General features: G+C 33.6%; 1 protein-coding gene across 1 annotated transcript in view; it reads right to left on the bottom strand.

The window, feature by feature from the left end:
• Positions 1–8,844: 8,844 nt before the first annotated feature.
• LOC149539299 (uncharacterized) overlaps positions 8,845–13,448 on the bottom strand; it is a 73,070-nt gene continuing 68,466 nt past the window's right edge. Inside the window, exon 2 of the mRNA XM_089800612.1 lies at positions 8,845–8,998. Coding sequence (XP_089656738.1) covers positions 8,911–8,998 — 88 coding nt within the window. The 3' untranslated portion in view covers positions 8,845–8,910. The remainder of the gene's footprint in view (positions 8,999–13,448) is intronic.

The following is a 13,448-nucleotide window of genomic DNA, read 5'->3' as shown; positions in this document are numbered from 1 at the left end:
CCTAATCTGCAAAAACCATTTGTGGTAATCACTGATGCTTCAGGTGAAGGATTAGGAGGTGTGTTAATGCAAAAAGAACAAGTCATTGCTTATGAGTCTAGGAAGTTGAAAAATTGCGAGCAAAATTATGCACCTCATGATCTAGAATTGGCAGATATAGTACATGCTTTACAAATGTGGAGACATTATCTAATTGGAAAACCCTTTGAGCTTTGATCTGATCATCAAAGCTTAAAATATATTTTCACTCAGCAAAATTTGAATGCAAGACAAAGGAGATGGTTAGAGTTTTTGGCAGACTATGAGTTTGACATAAGCTATATTAAGGAGAAAGAAAATAAGATGGCTAATGCTTTAAGTCGAAGAAGACATATTTCGACAATGACTAAGGTAAAATTTCAATTGAGGGATCAAATCTTACAATATTTGGAGCATGACGAATTTTATGAAGAAATCAGCATGGCACTTATTAGAGGTCCACAAGACCCCAAATATTCAGATTTTAATTTAGAAGATGATGGATTGCTGAGATATCACCACAGAATTTATGTACCCAATCATCCTGAACTGCGAAGATTAATTATAGGAGAGTATCATTCAGCCCCATATTCAAGACATCCGAGGGTGACAAAAATGTTATCTGACATAAAACCCTTATACTTTTGGAAGGGAATGAAAAGAGAGATAATTGAATTTGTAGCAAGTTGTTTAGAGTGTCAGAGAGTGAAAGTGGAACATAGATATCCAGCAAGATTGTTGCACCCAAATGAGGTACCTGAATGGAAGTGGCAAGTAATATCCATGGACTTTGTATAGGGGTTGCCTATGACCAGGAACCGACATAACACTATTTTGGTCGTGGTTGATAGATTGACTAAGGTTGCACATTTTATTCTAGGGAATTTATCCGATGGAGCACCTAAGATAGCTCATAAATTCATAAAAGAAATATTCAAATTACATGGGGTTCCAGAGAAAATTATTTTAGATTGAGATGCAAGGATAACTTCTAGATTATGGCAGATTTTATTTTCAGCCTTGGGCACTAAATTGAACATAAGTTCAGCTTATCATCCTGAGATAGATGGTCAAACAGAGTGAGCGAATCAGGTACTAGAGTATTTTTTAAGGGTTTATTGCATGGATCGACAGTATCAATGGGAAACGTACTTACCTTTGGTTGAATTTGCATATAATAACTCATACCAGTCTTCCATTAAAATGGCTCCCTTTGAAGCCTTGTATGGCCGTAAATGCAAAACCCCAGTAAGTTGGAATTGATTAGAGGACAGGGTCATTGTTGGGCCAGAAATGCTACAAGAGATGGAAGAACAAGTACTTCAGATCCACCAGAGATTGAAAGAAGCAAATGACAGGCAGAAAAGTTATGCTAATGCAAAAAGAACACCCAGAGAGTTTTTAGTAGGGGACAAGGTGTTATTGAGAGTTAAGCCTCAGAAGAGTACTATTAAGTTTGGCAAGAATGCTAAATTGGCCCCCAGATATGTAGGACCTTTTGAAGTTTTGGAAGTTGTTAACCCAGTGGCCTACAGGATTGCTTCACCTCCAGCCCTTGCCAAGATGCATAATGTCTTCCTTACTTTAAAAAGTTTGTTAGTCATCATGAGCACATGATTGATTGGAAATTGTTGCAGGTGCAAGAGCCCGAGGTGGTAGAGGTAAAACTGCTCAAAATACTCGAGGGACGTCAGCTACGCTTACGAAATCGAGATAACTTAGTGTAAGGTCCAGTAGGACCAATATTCAGAAGATAATGCTACATGGGAAGATTATCATGATATTTTTCAGAAACTGGAAACTAAATATTTCATTTCTTTTATTTTAATCCTTAAATACAATTTGATATTATTTCATCGTGGACAATGAAAAACATAAGGGGGTGGGTATGTTACATCCCAATTTTTTCCCGAAAATTTTTAAGCTATTTATAGCCGTTGAACCAAATTCATTTTTCATGTTCATGTGAAATCAAGTTAGTTCATTATAGTCGTTGTTATGTCATGTTAGTTATAGTCGCTATTTATTTCTTCATGTTCATGTGAAATTGAATCAGTTAATTATAGTCGTTGTATCAATTTGATTATCAAATGAAACTAATTAGTCAAATCTAATCATTGTGTTAATGTGAAATGGAATTAGTTAATTTAGCCATTACACAATGAAATTTCCTAAAGATCACTTGATGTTTTTGCTTAACAAATTATGTATCTTGAATTGATGTTTTGGCAAGAATGTTGTTTAAAAATGCTTACAGGATGACGACCGGAGACAAAGAGGGGAAGCATTACGAAATGAGGTCATCGGAATGGGATGATCATATGATTCAGCCATCAGGAATGACAGGTTTGACCTAAAAGTCGCCATGGCAAGGTTATTAGGGCTTGACAATAAATTTCTTAGTGGAAAATCGCATAAGCTAAAATTAAAAATTAAAAACAATATAAGTATTAAAATGAACAAAGTCCTTACCTTTATTGAATTTATTAAATAATAATATCATTTAATATTATTTTATTCTCTCGAATAAAATCATAAATAAATAAATACAAAGTGGCACCATTACATTAGAATTAATCCAATGATGCCACCTTGTAAATAAGTATTTATAAAATTAACCAAGATGATAATATAATACTAAATAATATTTATAAATAAACCTTTCATCTTCCATTTTCGTTACAATATTTTCCTCCTTTTATATTTCTTTTTCCAACTGATTGAATACAAATCAATTATGAATCTTGTAACGGCAGGAAGCTGTAAAGTCTCTCCAAAGCCTTATATTTATGTTGGCCTTGTCGTATTCGAACATACACAGTCATAGACAGCTTCATCTATGCTTTGCAATTTCTTTGTTTATTTCCTTGCTCTGATTTCGGCATTCTTAGCCTCTAAGTTTGTACATATTTTATATGCCATAAACTACAGCAATATGTGGAGTCTTGAAGGAAGCGACTGAGTTCAAGTGATTGCCAAATCAGCCAAATCAACTGCATAGCTGAGAGTCATGTAAGGATGCAGCATGTTTTTCTTTCCTTATTTTATACTTTAAAACCCTGTAGGCTGAGTCGGCATTGAATTTTGTTCTATGTTTTTATATTATTTCCAATCAGTAATAAAACAAGTCGTCCACCTCATGCACTGCTGTATATATAAATCATCTTAAGTCTGTGATCACATCCATATAGCATTGCCTTAAAAGTATAACCTTAGCTGGTATAAATTGTTTATTTGGGCAGTAACTTAAAAACAGTCTAATGCTTTGAAGGAATAGAAAATCCCCATGACTGTCAATGTTATGAATAATTTTTGAGGATCTTTCATTTAAATTTATTTCTTTCATCTATGAAAATTTATGAGAGCATCAAGGTTGTCACCCGGCTAAGTGCATGAATGAGGTGACTTAACTATAAGATAATCAAATTAAGACAAATGTTCAGGCACCAAAGAGTCACCAGCCTGAAGGCCTGATAATGGTGAGGAGGTGTAGATGAACCTATAAAAAGAAATACGTGAACAAAATCAGTAACCATAAATTTCAAAAATAAAATCTAAAGAAATTAGCTCATGCAAAATCCACTTTCGAAATTAGTTGTCGAGCTTGAGTGGTGGAGATCGGGTTATAAACCCACATCTTGAAATCCTTGGCCAGGGTGGTAAAAAGGCATACTTGCCACAGCAAATTGATCATGTTGTTGTTCGAATGCTTCAGTTATTCTTCCGAATAGCTGTTGGGACCTCAACCCACTTGATTACTCCGATGGCTGCATCAATGAACATCCCGTGCCCGACCTCAGGGTAGGGAGGGGTGTTCTATTAATTTAGAACTTGTGGGAATAAGTAAAAAGGTCCACGGTTGGGAGGTTAAGCCTATGATAATGCTTCTCCTCTCACCAAAATCAGAGCTTGGACAACCAATTAGAAAGAATCTCAACTAAAAAAACATTATGTTCTTTCTTACCTAAAAGTTTAGTAATTTTCTTTTCAAGTTATAAGTTTATTTTACTAAATGGTTAGATATTATCTAAAAATCTAGTTAGTTGTTCATGAGCAAATTAATTGAATTTTCATTTTCAGTAATCTATATTTAGTTTAGATTTATTTTCAGCTGATTATATCAATTAATAGTTAATGGTAAACTTGTTCGAATAGAAAAGCAATGTAGACTTAATTTCAGTTCTTAAACCGTTCTTGAATTCTATGTCATGTGAATATGAAATATTTTAATGGTGAAATTAGTTAGTAGAAAAACCAGTTGTTACATTCATAGTAAACTGGAATGTGGTTGGTGTTGTGATGTAAAGCCTAATCAAACTCAGAGGTTAGTTTTTCCCCACTTTATTCGGCGTAATTCACCAAAATTTTACTGAAGAGGTTGGGGGGCACCGCTCCCATGCTCTACAGGTCAAGGGGCAAAGCCCCTTTCGAGTTCCTACAGCAGTGCCCTAGGTGGGGTCGAGGGGCAGTTCCCCTTGCGAGGACCTGGGGGCAGCACCTTCGAAGCCAAAAATGAGCTATTGTAAAAAGCGTCAGAAGTTATATTTTTCCTATTGGTCAACTTATTCTAGCCCTAAATTGTTAGCGACAAAGAGCTTGTATAAAACGGCTTAGGGTTAGGGATTTCATAATGTATGATGAGATTGTAGCTTCTTGCATTGGTATTGAGTTGTATGGGATTACAGATTGTAATTAGGTTGTAATAATTGGATAATGAGAATATTGGACTTCTTGTTTGGTGGACATAGCCCAAGGATTGGGTGAACCACGTTAAATCATTGTCTTGTGTTCTCTTCTATGCAATTTATTATGTTTCAATATTGGTTATATTTGCATGTAATTGTTGTGTCTGTCTCATTAATACTAATTTAGTATTGGCACCCTTCTTCCTTTGGGCTCTAGCTAATCTAATTTGGATCATAAGAGGAATCTTATGTGGAAATTCTCTCTCCTTTTGACACATTTGAATGGCTTACTGACCCGGAAAATAGGGAGACCTACAGTCCTATTAAAGTGTTTCCCTTTTCCTCCTAAACATTTTGGTGAACCCGATGAGTGCCCCCTTTTTTGGCGTCAAATTGTTTTGGTTATTTACCTTCTTTTGGTGAACTCAACAAGTTCCCCCTTCTTTTTGGTGTTAGATTGTTTTGGGTATTTCCCTTCTCTTGGTGTACTCGACTTGTGCCCCTTTCTTTTTGGTGCTAGATTACTTTAGGTGTTTACCTTCCTTTTTGGTGAACCCCTTTCTTTCTTTGATCATAGAGTTAGATTTGGCTATCTTGTGTATAGTTAGATCTCTCTTTTAGGTTCTTTATTACCTTTGCATGGTTAGATCTCATTAGGTTTTCCTTTTGTGATCTCCTCTTTTATGAACTTAATTACAACAAGTCCAACCTATAGCATATCCGCCAGGTGAAGCCGTAGACTTGTGGGCTCCTTTGATCATGATTCCTCTTTTCTTCCTAGGACTCATGATGAAACTCACATCTTTTCTCATGACATTAATCCTATAATCGAGCATAACTATTCTCACTCATCCCAAGATGAAGATGATGCCTTATGAGTTCCTCCTTCACAAGTTGATAAGCTTTCTCATGCATTTGAGAAATTGGAAACTTGGCTTGCTCAAGAAAATCAGAATCCCGATAGTGTTGCTACTATTGAAGCTCTTAAGAAGCTTGTTAATAATGATGATAATAAAATTTCTATCTTGCATGGTATATCTCACCTTATTAATATTCATGCTAAGTATTCGATTGAATGTGCTCAAGAGACAGGATATCCTCTTCGTTCTTCCACAACCATTGAACCTTCTATTCCAATCTCTACCACTCTTTCTAGCATAACTACATATACTTTGCCTCTAATGAATACTTCTACACAACTTTCTGCTCCTTTAAGTGTTAGTCTTCCTAGCTTTTCACTTCCTGTGAGTGTTCTTCCTACTTCCATTCCTTCTTCATTACCTTCATATAATGTGGTTCCTTTTACTTATTCGAACCTTTTACTAGTTCCTTCTAATCCTCTATTGACATCCTTACATATTCCTTCCACTTCTTATAACTTTCCTAATCCATCAAGCATACCTATGCCTACTAGTGTTTCTTCTGATCCTACCATTAGTACCTTGGTTCAAACCATCACTTCTTTACAACAACTCGTTCATTTAACTCAATTTAAGTACAATATTCCTACGTGTGACATTGCTACTCCCCTTTCCTTAGATATCCTTGGGTTGTTATTCCACAACATGTTGAGGTACCTTGTCTTGAGACTTATAATGGTAAGGGAGATCCTGTAATTCATGTTAAAACTTTCCAGACTATATAAAGTGATTTTGCTCACAAGTATAGGCTTATGGCTAAGTTGTTTCTGAGTATTTTTTGGGATAGAGCCTTGAAATGGCATTGCTTTCTTACTTCTTATTTTATTGATTCCTTTCAAGCTCTTGCTAATGCTTTCATTCAACAATTTCAGAATAATATTGGTCCACAAGTTTCTTTAACTGATTAATGCATTGTAAGAAAAATGTTAAAGAGAAAGTTATTGAATTTATTGGTAGATTTTGTTGGCTTTTTATCAAGATTGTTGCAAATGTACTAAGCACTACCATGTATTTGGTATGTGTTTTCCAAATGGCAACGATCTCTTATTTAAATTGAAAATAAGCGATGAAGAAACATGTCCTTTCATGCAACATGTCTATTCATTAATTAGATAATCAATATAATAAAAACTTAATCTTAGTTTTATATATATATATATATATATATATATATATATATATATATATATGTTTATTTATTTATTTATTTATCTCATATAATAATAAACTTATATCTCATATATGATGAACACACACATAAATAAACATATATATATATATATATATATATATATATAGGTTTATCCAACCGAAGCTACCAAACATCAACACTCCCTCTTAGCTAGGGAGGATAAACACAAGACAGGTATTACACCCTTTGTAATATTAGGAATGACAAATTTTAAGGATATTTTTTATCAAAAGATATCCACCATTTTGATATCACATTTGACATCAAAAGTATTCACCGTCCAGAATATAAGCACATGATATTCACCAAATACTCTAGGTAACATTTTTTATATCATATATAATATCATGAGTATTGGTCTCCCAAAATATAGACATTTGATTTTCACCAAGTACTCAAAATTTTGGTATCACATCTGATATCATGAGTATTGGTCTCCCAAAATATCAATGATATTCACCAAATGCTCTGAGTAATGGCCTTCTAAAATGTTGAGATGCAAGATGTTCATCAAGTATTGTGAGTAATGGCCCTCCAGAACATCAAGTCGCATGATATTCACCAACAACTCTATGTAATGGCCTCCTAGAATATCAATTTGCATAACATTTACCATGTACTCAAATTAGTTTTGTTATCACATTCGATATCATGAGTATTGGTCTTCCAGAATACATGGTATTCACCAAGTACTCAGTAATGTTAATAAGGTACATGCACACCCATTCGCATAATGTGTAACATATAAACATTCATCATGCAAAGCATAATCTATCACTATGTCACAAGGTTCGAGTTTGTGTTCAACGGTTCAACCATAATGAGATTTGGATGAAAATTGATGACAGAAAAAAATTTGTTAAAAAAATCATTATTAAGTTTGCCTAATATAAATTTACTTTTTCAAAAATATATAATAAATTAAAATTATGAAAATAAATAATATTATACTAAATTTAAATATATTTTAATATTTTAAAATTCCAATAAATTTGATTGTTAAATATTTCAATTTGTTTATTTTAAATTAAATAACTCCAATTTCCAAATTTTATATATTTGTAATTTATACTCTAACAAATATTTTAATTTATCAAAAAATTTGATAGACTTATCAAATGTTGGTATTACAAGATTAAAAAAGAATAATACTAAATTGAAAAAAAAGTAATGCCTATAAATATAATGAAAAAGTTAAATGCATAGATTCAATATTTAAAAAAGACCATTTATTATCGCTTTCATAATGTGCCTTTCCATTGTTGGGATAGGAGAGATTTCATTTGATAGTAACTTCACCTTGAAATCTCTTGTATCAAGTGAATTTCAACATTCCGATGAATTGAGTAACTTCATCTTGATGAGTCATATGATTATTGCAAACTTCAATCCCATGATCTAGCTCATATCAGTTAATGACCATTACAAATGCTTATGTGCTTTCTCAATTTTGTGTTAGCACATCATTGTAGAAACAAGTGTCATGCTACAACCTGTCAACATCTCAAATAACTAAAATAATTTTTTATAACCGCAGAAACCAGTATCACACTTTAAACATTTGAGATCCGTTGAAAATGCATTGCATTGTATAAACACCATTGGTCTAAGTTTGCCCCAACACATTGTATTGACACATCTCGGGGAAGCATTGTTGATAAGCCAAATGATGTATAGAGGGACTTCAATTTATGCGTCATTTTAATTCTTCATGCACCAAATTAGAACAAACATCATCGACTCCCATTAGTCAAGTAACTGTTACCAATATAACATACCTCCTAAATTGCCATGTCATGCTTGCCTTTATACTGAGCTAAGTGTTTTTTAGTTGCTGAGAATACATATTACAGATGAAAAGGATGCAGACAGTAAAGTACAAAAATCAGTAAACAAGAAAATTGATCACTTTTATTCGAAATACAAGTACCAAAACAGTACATTTTTTATATTGAAATATTCAAAACTGTTTTGATAAGGTATAAAGTGTTCAAGTTTTACACAATACTTAAATACAATGCATTCAAATACCACACAAGCATTCTTAGCTCCTAACATAATATCTGAATAAACACACTGTATAAATAGAAAAGTACTAAGGGAAAGGCCTTGATTGCCTGAATAGAAGATTTGTTGTTCTGAATGCTAAAGGATTGAGCCCGCATTTCCGTCTGGGAATAGCCCTGCAAAAATGAAAGAAGACGAAGGTCAGTTTATATGAACTAAGCAATGGAAATCTTTCCAGTTATCTATACACTACTGTTCCTACAACATGGTTATTCAAATAACTATATTAAAAGACAAGAAGGCAAGAGAGAAAACTAAAAAGTAAAACATGTTTATGCTAATGAGTTTGTTTCATGTGCAGATACAGGTATGAAGTTTGAGGTTGTTGAAGGATATTACATAAATTACACGGATGAAACCTTTCAACTGAATCATGTAGAGGCCAAGAATGAAGGACTGAGGAGACTATCGAAGGGACAAGTATAAATTACAAGCATGAAACCTTCTGGTCAAATCATGTAGAGGCGAAGACTAAAGACATGGGGAGACTGTTGAGGGGACATACGTGAATTACATAGGACCTTCTAGTTGAACCATAGCAGAAGGTTGAAGACATGAAGAGATTGTTAATGGGATGTACATGTGTTACAGGTATGAAACCTTTTAGTCAAATCATGGAGGGCATATGGAATTCTTAGTCTATGAGTGGAAAGAATCAAATCTTTACAAGTATGTAGTCAGGAATAAGTATAATGCAAGCCGTAGCACAAATAGAAAATTGTTCGCTGTTATTAAAAAATCTGATAAATAGAGCATAAACATGCATGTGGATAAGACAAAATTCAGAGGAATAAGATCAGATTTCATGGGAGCAGCAAGAATATTTTCAACATAATATTCATTAGCAAAATGGTCAAAAAGAAATAACTAGTAATCTCATGATTTCACCAGCATAACATACGATCACATATATAATAGCAACAGAATAGAAAAAATAAAGATACAATCAGCTACATTAGGACAGATCAGTCATAATGGGTCCAGCAAAGGTTAAAGGATTATGAGTTTCAAATGCACAAGGGGATAAAGGTACATTTTTGTTTCAGTTATTTTTTATCATAAGTTTTGAGACGGGGTAGCATATGGAATCTATTTCTCACAATAGGTTACTTAGTATGATACCATTTCAAAGTTTTAGCATACTTCATAGTTTCAGCATATAATGATATACCCAAATTGAATGAAGGGAACTCTTTTAAAAAGACGCTACATAAGGTTTAGAATATCAAAATGAGGAAGTATCTATTGCCAAAAGAGCTCTAAACCTGAATATGATCATATAACAAGATTTGCTAATCATTGGAAGAATTTTTCAATTTTATTATGGCTGATCAAATACATTTCAAATCATAAGGAACCAGTATCGAAAATACTCAGGGACGTTCAATGCTAAACTCATTAATCTATACATAAAAGAGACCCAATGTTTATATTATAAACAGCAGCAAGCTTTATATCCATAAAAGCCATGAAATGGAGAAAAAATCAGAATCGAGCACCAAGAAGGAACTGAACAGCACCAGAAATATTTTCAACTTTCATCTACAGGAGAAGCAGCATAAATGGTGAAAGCCTTCAGCAATCAAAGTTTTAAAAGATATCAAATCAGAGCAAGAGAGAAATTCAGCTGCAAAGAATAACAGATGAAACCCTTGTGATGTTTTAACATCATAGGATCTACATAGGGTCAATCAATGTTTGCGGGATGGTTGCAAAGCTGTAACAGATTCTAGTAAAGATAATTGTTATAATTACATTGACTGTGGTGATGAAAAAAATATAAGATTGTTCACTGAAAATATTTCATGAATGGTATGGAGAAACAATGCAAATAGCTATATCTGTGAATGTAAAAATGAAAGAAAGCATATACTTTTATCATGTCAAATCTACAAAAAATATGAGAACCCAGATGAAGACTCTATTGTATATCTCATATTTTTTCCATAATTGTAAAATCCAGCAAAAAATGACATAAAAAAAATTAAGATGATGGAAAAATGGAGTCCAAACCCATGGAAAATCTGCAAAAGAGAAGATGCCAGGTGTCCACAGCTAGCAGAGAAGAGAAGACCCAGCAAAAATATACTCTAAACCTCAACAAAGCAGATTCATAGAGGAAGCTGTCCATCATAGCTCAAACCCGTGGAGGGAATGGAGTCACGTCTAGCCATGAAGCAAGAATAAATATGGCGACCAAAAAAACCATCTGAAATGGCAAGCTCACGCCAACAATCTCACAACAAGAATGGAATCCAGGCAGCCCATGCCAAAAAATAGCTACCAAGAGCTCAAATACTCCAACATCCACAGCTAAAGCTCAAACTCAAGCCGTCCAGCAAGCTCAAACCCGTAAGGAGAAAATATCCATGGCGGCTAGCAGAGCCCAGCAAGGATGAAACACATAAATCCAGCAAATATGGCAGCCGTATACAAAAAATGAAACCCTTACATCATCATATTCGGCCATGGAAGAAACTCACGCCCAGAATCTGCAAGGAAACGACGTCTCTCACCACACCAAAAACGTCCAAGGCATGGAGAAAGCTCAGAACCCAGCAAGAAAAAATCACAGGAGAAAATATCCATGGTGGCTAGGGTTTTTTAAAACCCCATTCTTCTCCTTCCTATGCATGAAACATCAAATGAACAAAACAAAGCAATTTTACCTTTCCTTTTTCCTTTGATATCTTTTTAACCTTTGCTGTATTTGATAGGATTTCAGGTCCATACTATGAATAGCTTTGATTATTGTCTTTAAAACAATTTAGTTTATGTTTATAAGTTTTATATATATTTAAGGAATAATGTCTATGTTTTATTCATTTAATACATATAAAATTTATAAAAATATATTTTATATTCCCTTTATAATATTTATTAATATTAATGTGTAAAAAATGTTAATTATTAAACACACTAATATTAATAAATATTTTTAAAAAAGATGATTGTTATTGTAAAACTAATATATCGAATGGCTATAATTATAAAGCCTTTGATTTTATTAATTAAATAAAGGGAATTATAATGAGTTAACAACTTTAAATGCTAAATGCAAGGAGATCTTTCAGTGGATGTTTTTGAACTTCAAAGAGACATTCAGTTAACTCTTTCATGCAAAGACAAGTTCTATTTTAGCAAAGATGAACTGTTGCAGTTAATTGAACGTTACATGCAGTAATAGGATTAAGTATGGAGCTATTTTTGGAGGCTAGGGGCAGTTCGAGTTTCCCATGCAGTGATTGAGCATTTTAGTGCTATTTTTGGTGATTTGTGGAGCGATTAAGGCCAGTTTTGCATGCAGTTCATGATGAGAGCCTGTTTAATGCATATTTTTGCATAATTATGAAGAGTTTTACATGCTATATTTTTGGGTTACTTGAGGGATTTGAGTTAGGGTTTTATGCATGATTTTGAGGAGTTAGAGGCAGTTTTCCAGTTATCTATCAGTTGGGCAGGTGGTTGATGGCAGTTTTCAGAGACTTCTTTATAGTTTCTATCATTTTTGACTTATTTTTTCTAGGCATGACCTTGAAATCCGAATTAGGGTTATGAGTTCTATTAATTGTACGTTCACCTCATTGGGAGGGATCTTCTTTCGGATTCAAATTTTTGCACATTGCAAATTTTGAGTTGATTGTAAGAGCTTATTGTAGCAGAGGTTTTTTCAGCATTGGTTATAGAGATTCAGTGGTTCCTTCTCATTGATTCGCGTGCAATATTGTGGATTCTTTACTTTCATGTTGTGTTCGCCTTCATTTAAGTTATATTCCTTATTACAAATTTGAATCTTGATATGTGCAATTACAAGTCTTTGTTTGTGATCATTGTTCTTTTTGCATAAAATTGGTAGAACCTAGGTTTTCCTTTCAAAGTAGAAGATCCCGGTTGTTGCATAGAAAAACTTTTGTGATTGCATGTTTGTCTGAGTATTGTGAATCAATTCTGTCTTTCATAATTCGTGTTGACTTGACCAAAGTTATGTTCAAAACCATCGGTGTATCACCTCATTTAGGTTAGTATTCATTATTTGTCATTCACTTCTCATCCCTGATCTCGTGTATAATTTAGGTTTAGGTAATCACTATTTAGAAATTAGCCTAGCTTCCAGAGATTCATCTCTGGTTTTAGGACAACCCACCACCCGAGAGAGTTTCCATGTTTGAACACGATGGCTAGATTCTACATCTTACTATAGGCGCAATCCTGATTGACAACAGTAACATAGCTTTAAAATTCATAGAGCTGGAATACATTCCCAAGCCCATCAACATCTAATGAGTGTATTACATTGTGCAAAGGCTCTTGAAAACTTTACAAACTCAAAGAGTAATATTGGATGCCAGTAACATCAAATCCCATTGACATTGGAACACCCACATTAACATTGCATAGGATTCAATATGACCTCTGTATATTCATGGTGCATCCGATTGGCAAACTTGACACTAACCGAACAAGTAGATCATATATTAAATGTCAAAAGATTATTATTACCTTCTTTAGTATTTAGGTTGACCAGATCATTCATTAGATATTTATCTTTCAACAACTTTATGTTTT

This window comes from Cupressus sempervirens, chromosome 9, assembly GCF_028749045.1.
Source record: "Cupressus sempervirens isolate cs-2001-9-10 chromosome 9, ASM2874904v1, whole genome shotgun sequence".
In the NCBI taxonomy this organism is placed as follows: domain Eukaryota; kingdom Viridiplantae; phylum Streptophyta; class Pinopsida; order Cupressales; family Cupressaceae; genus Cupressus; species Cupressus sempervirens.
This window is presented reverse-complemented; position numbering and strand designations above follow the sequence as displayed.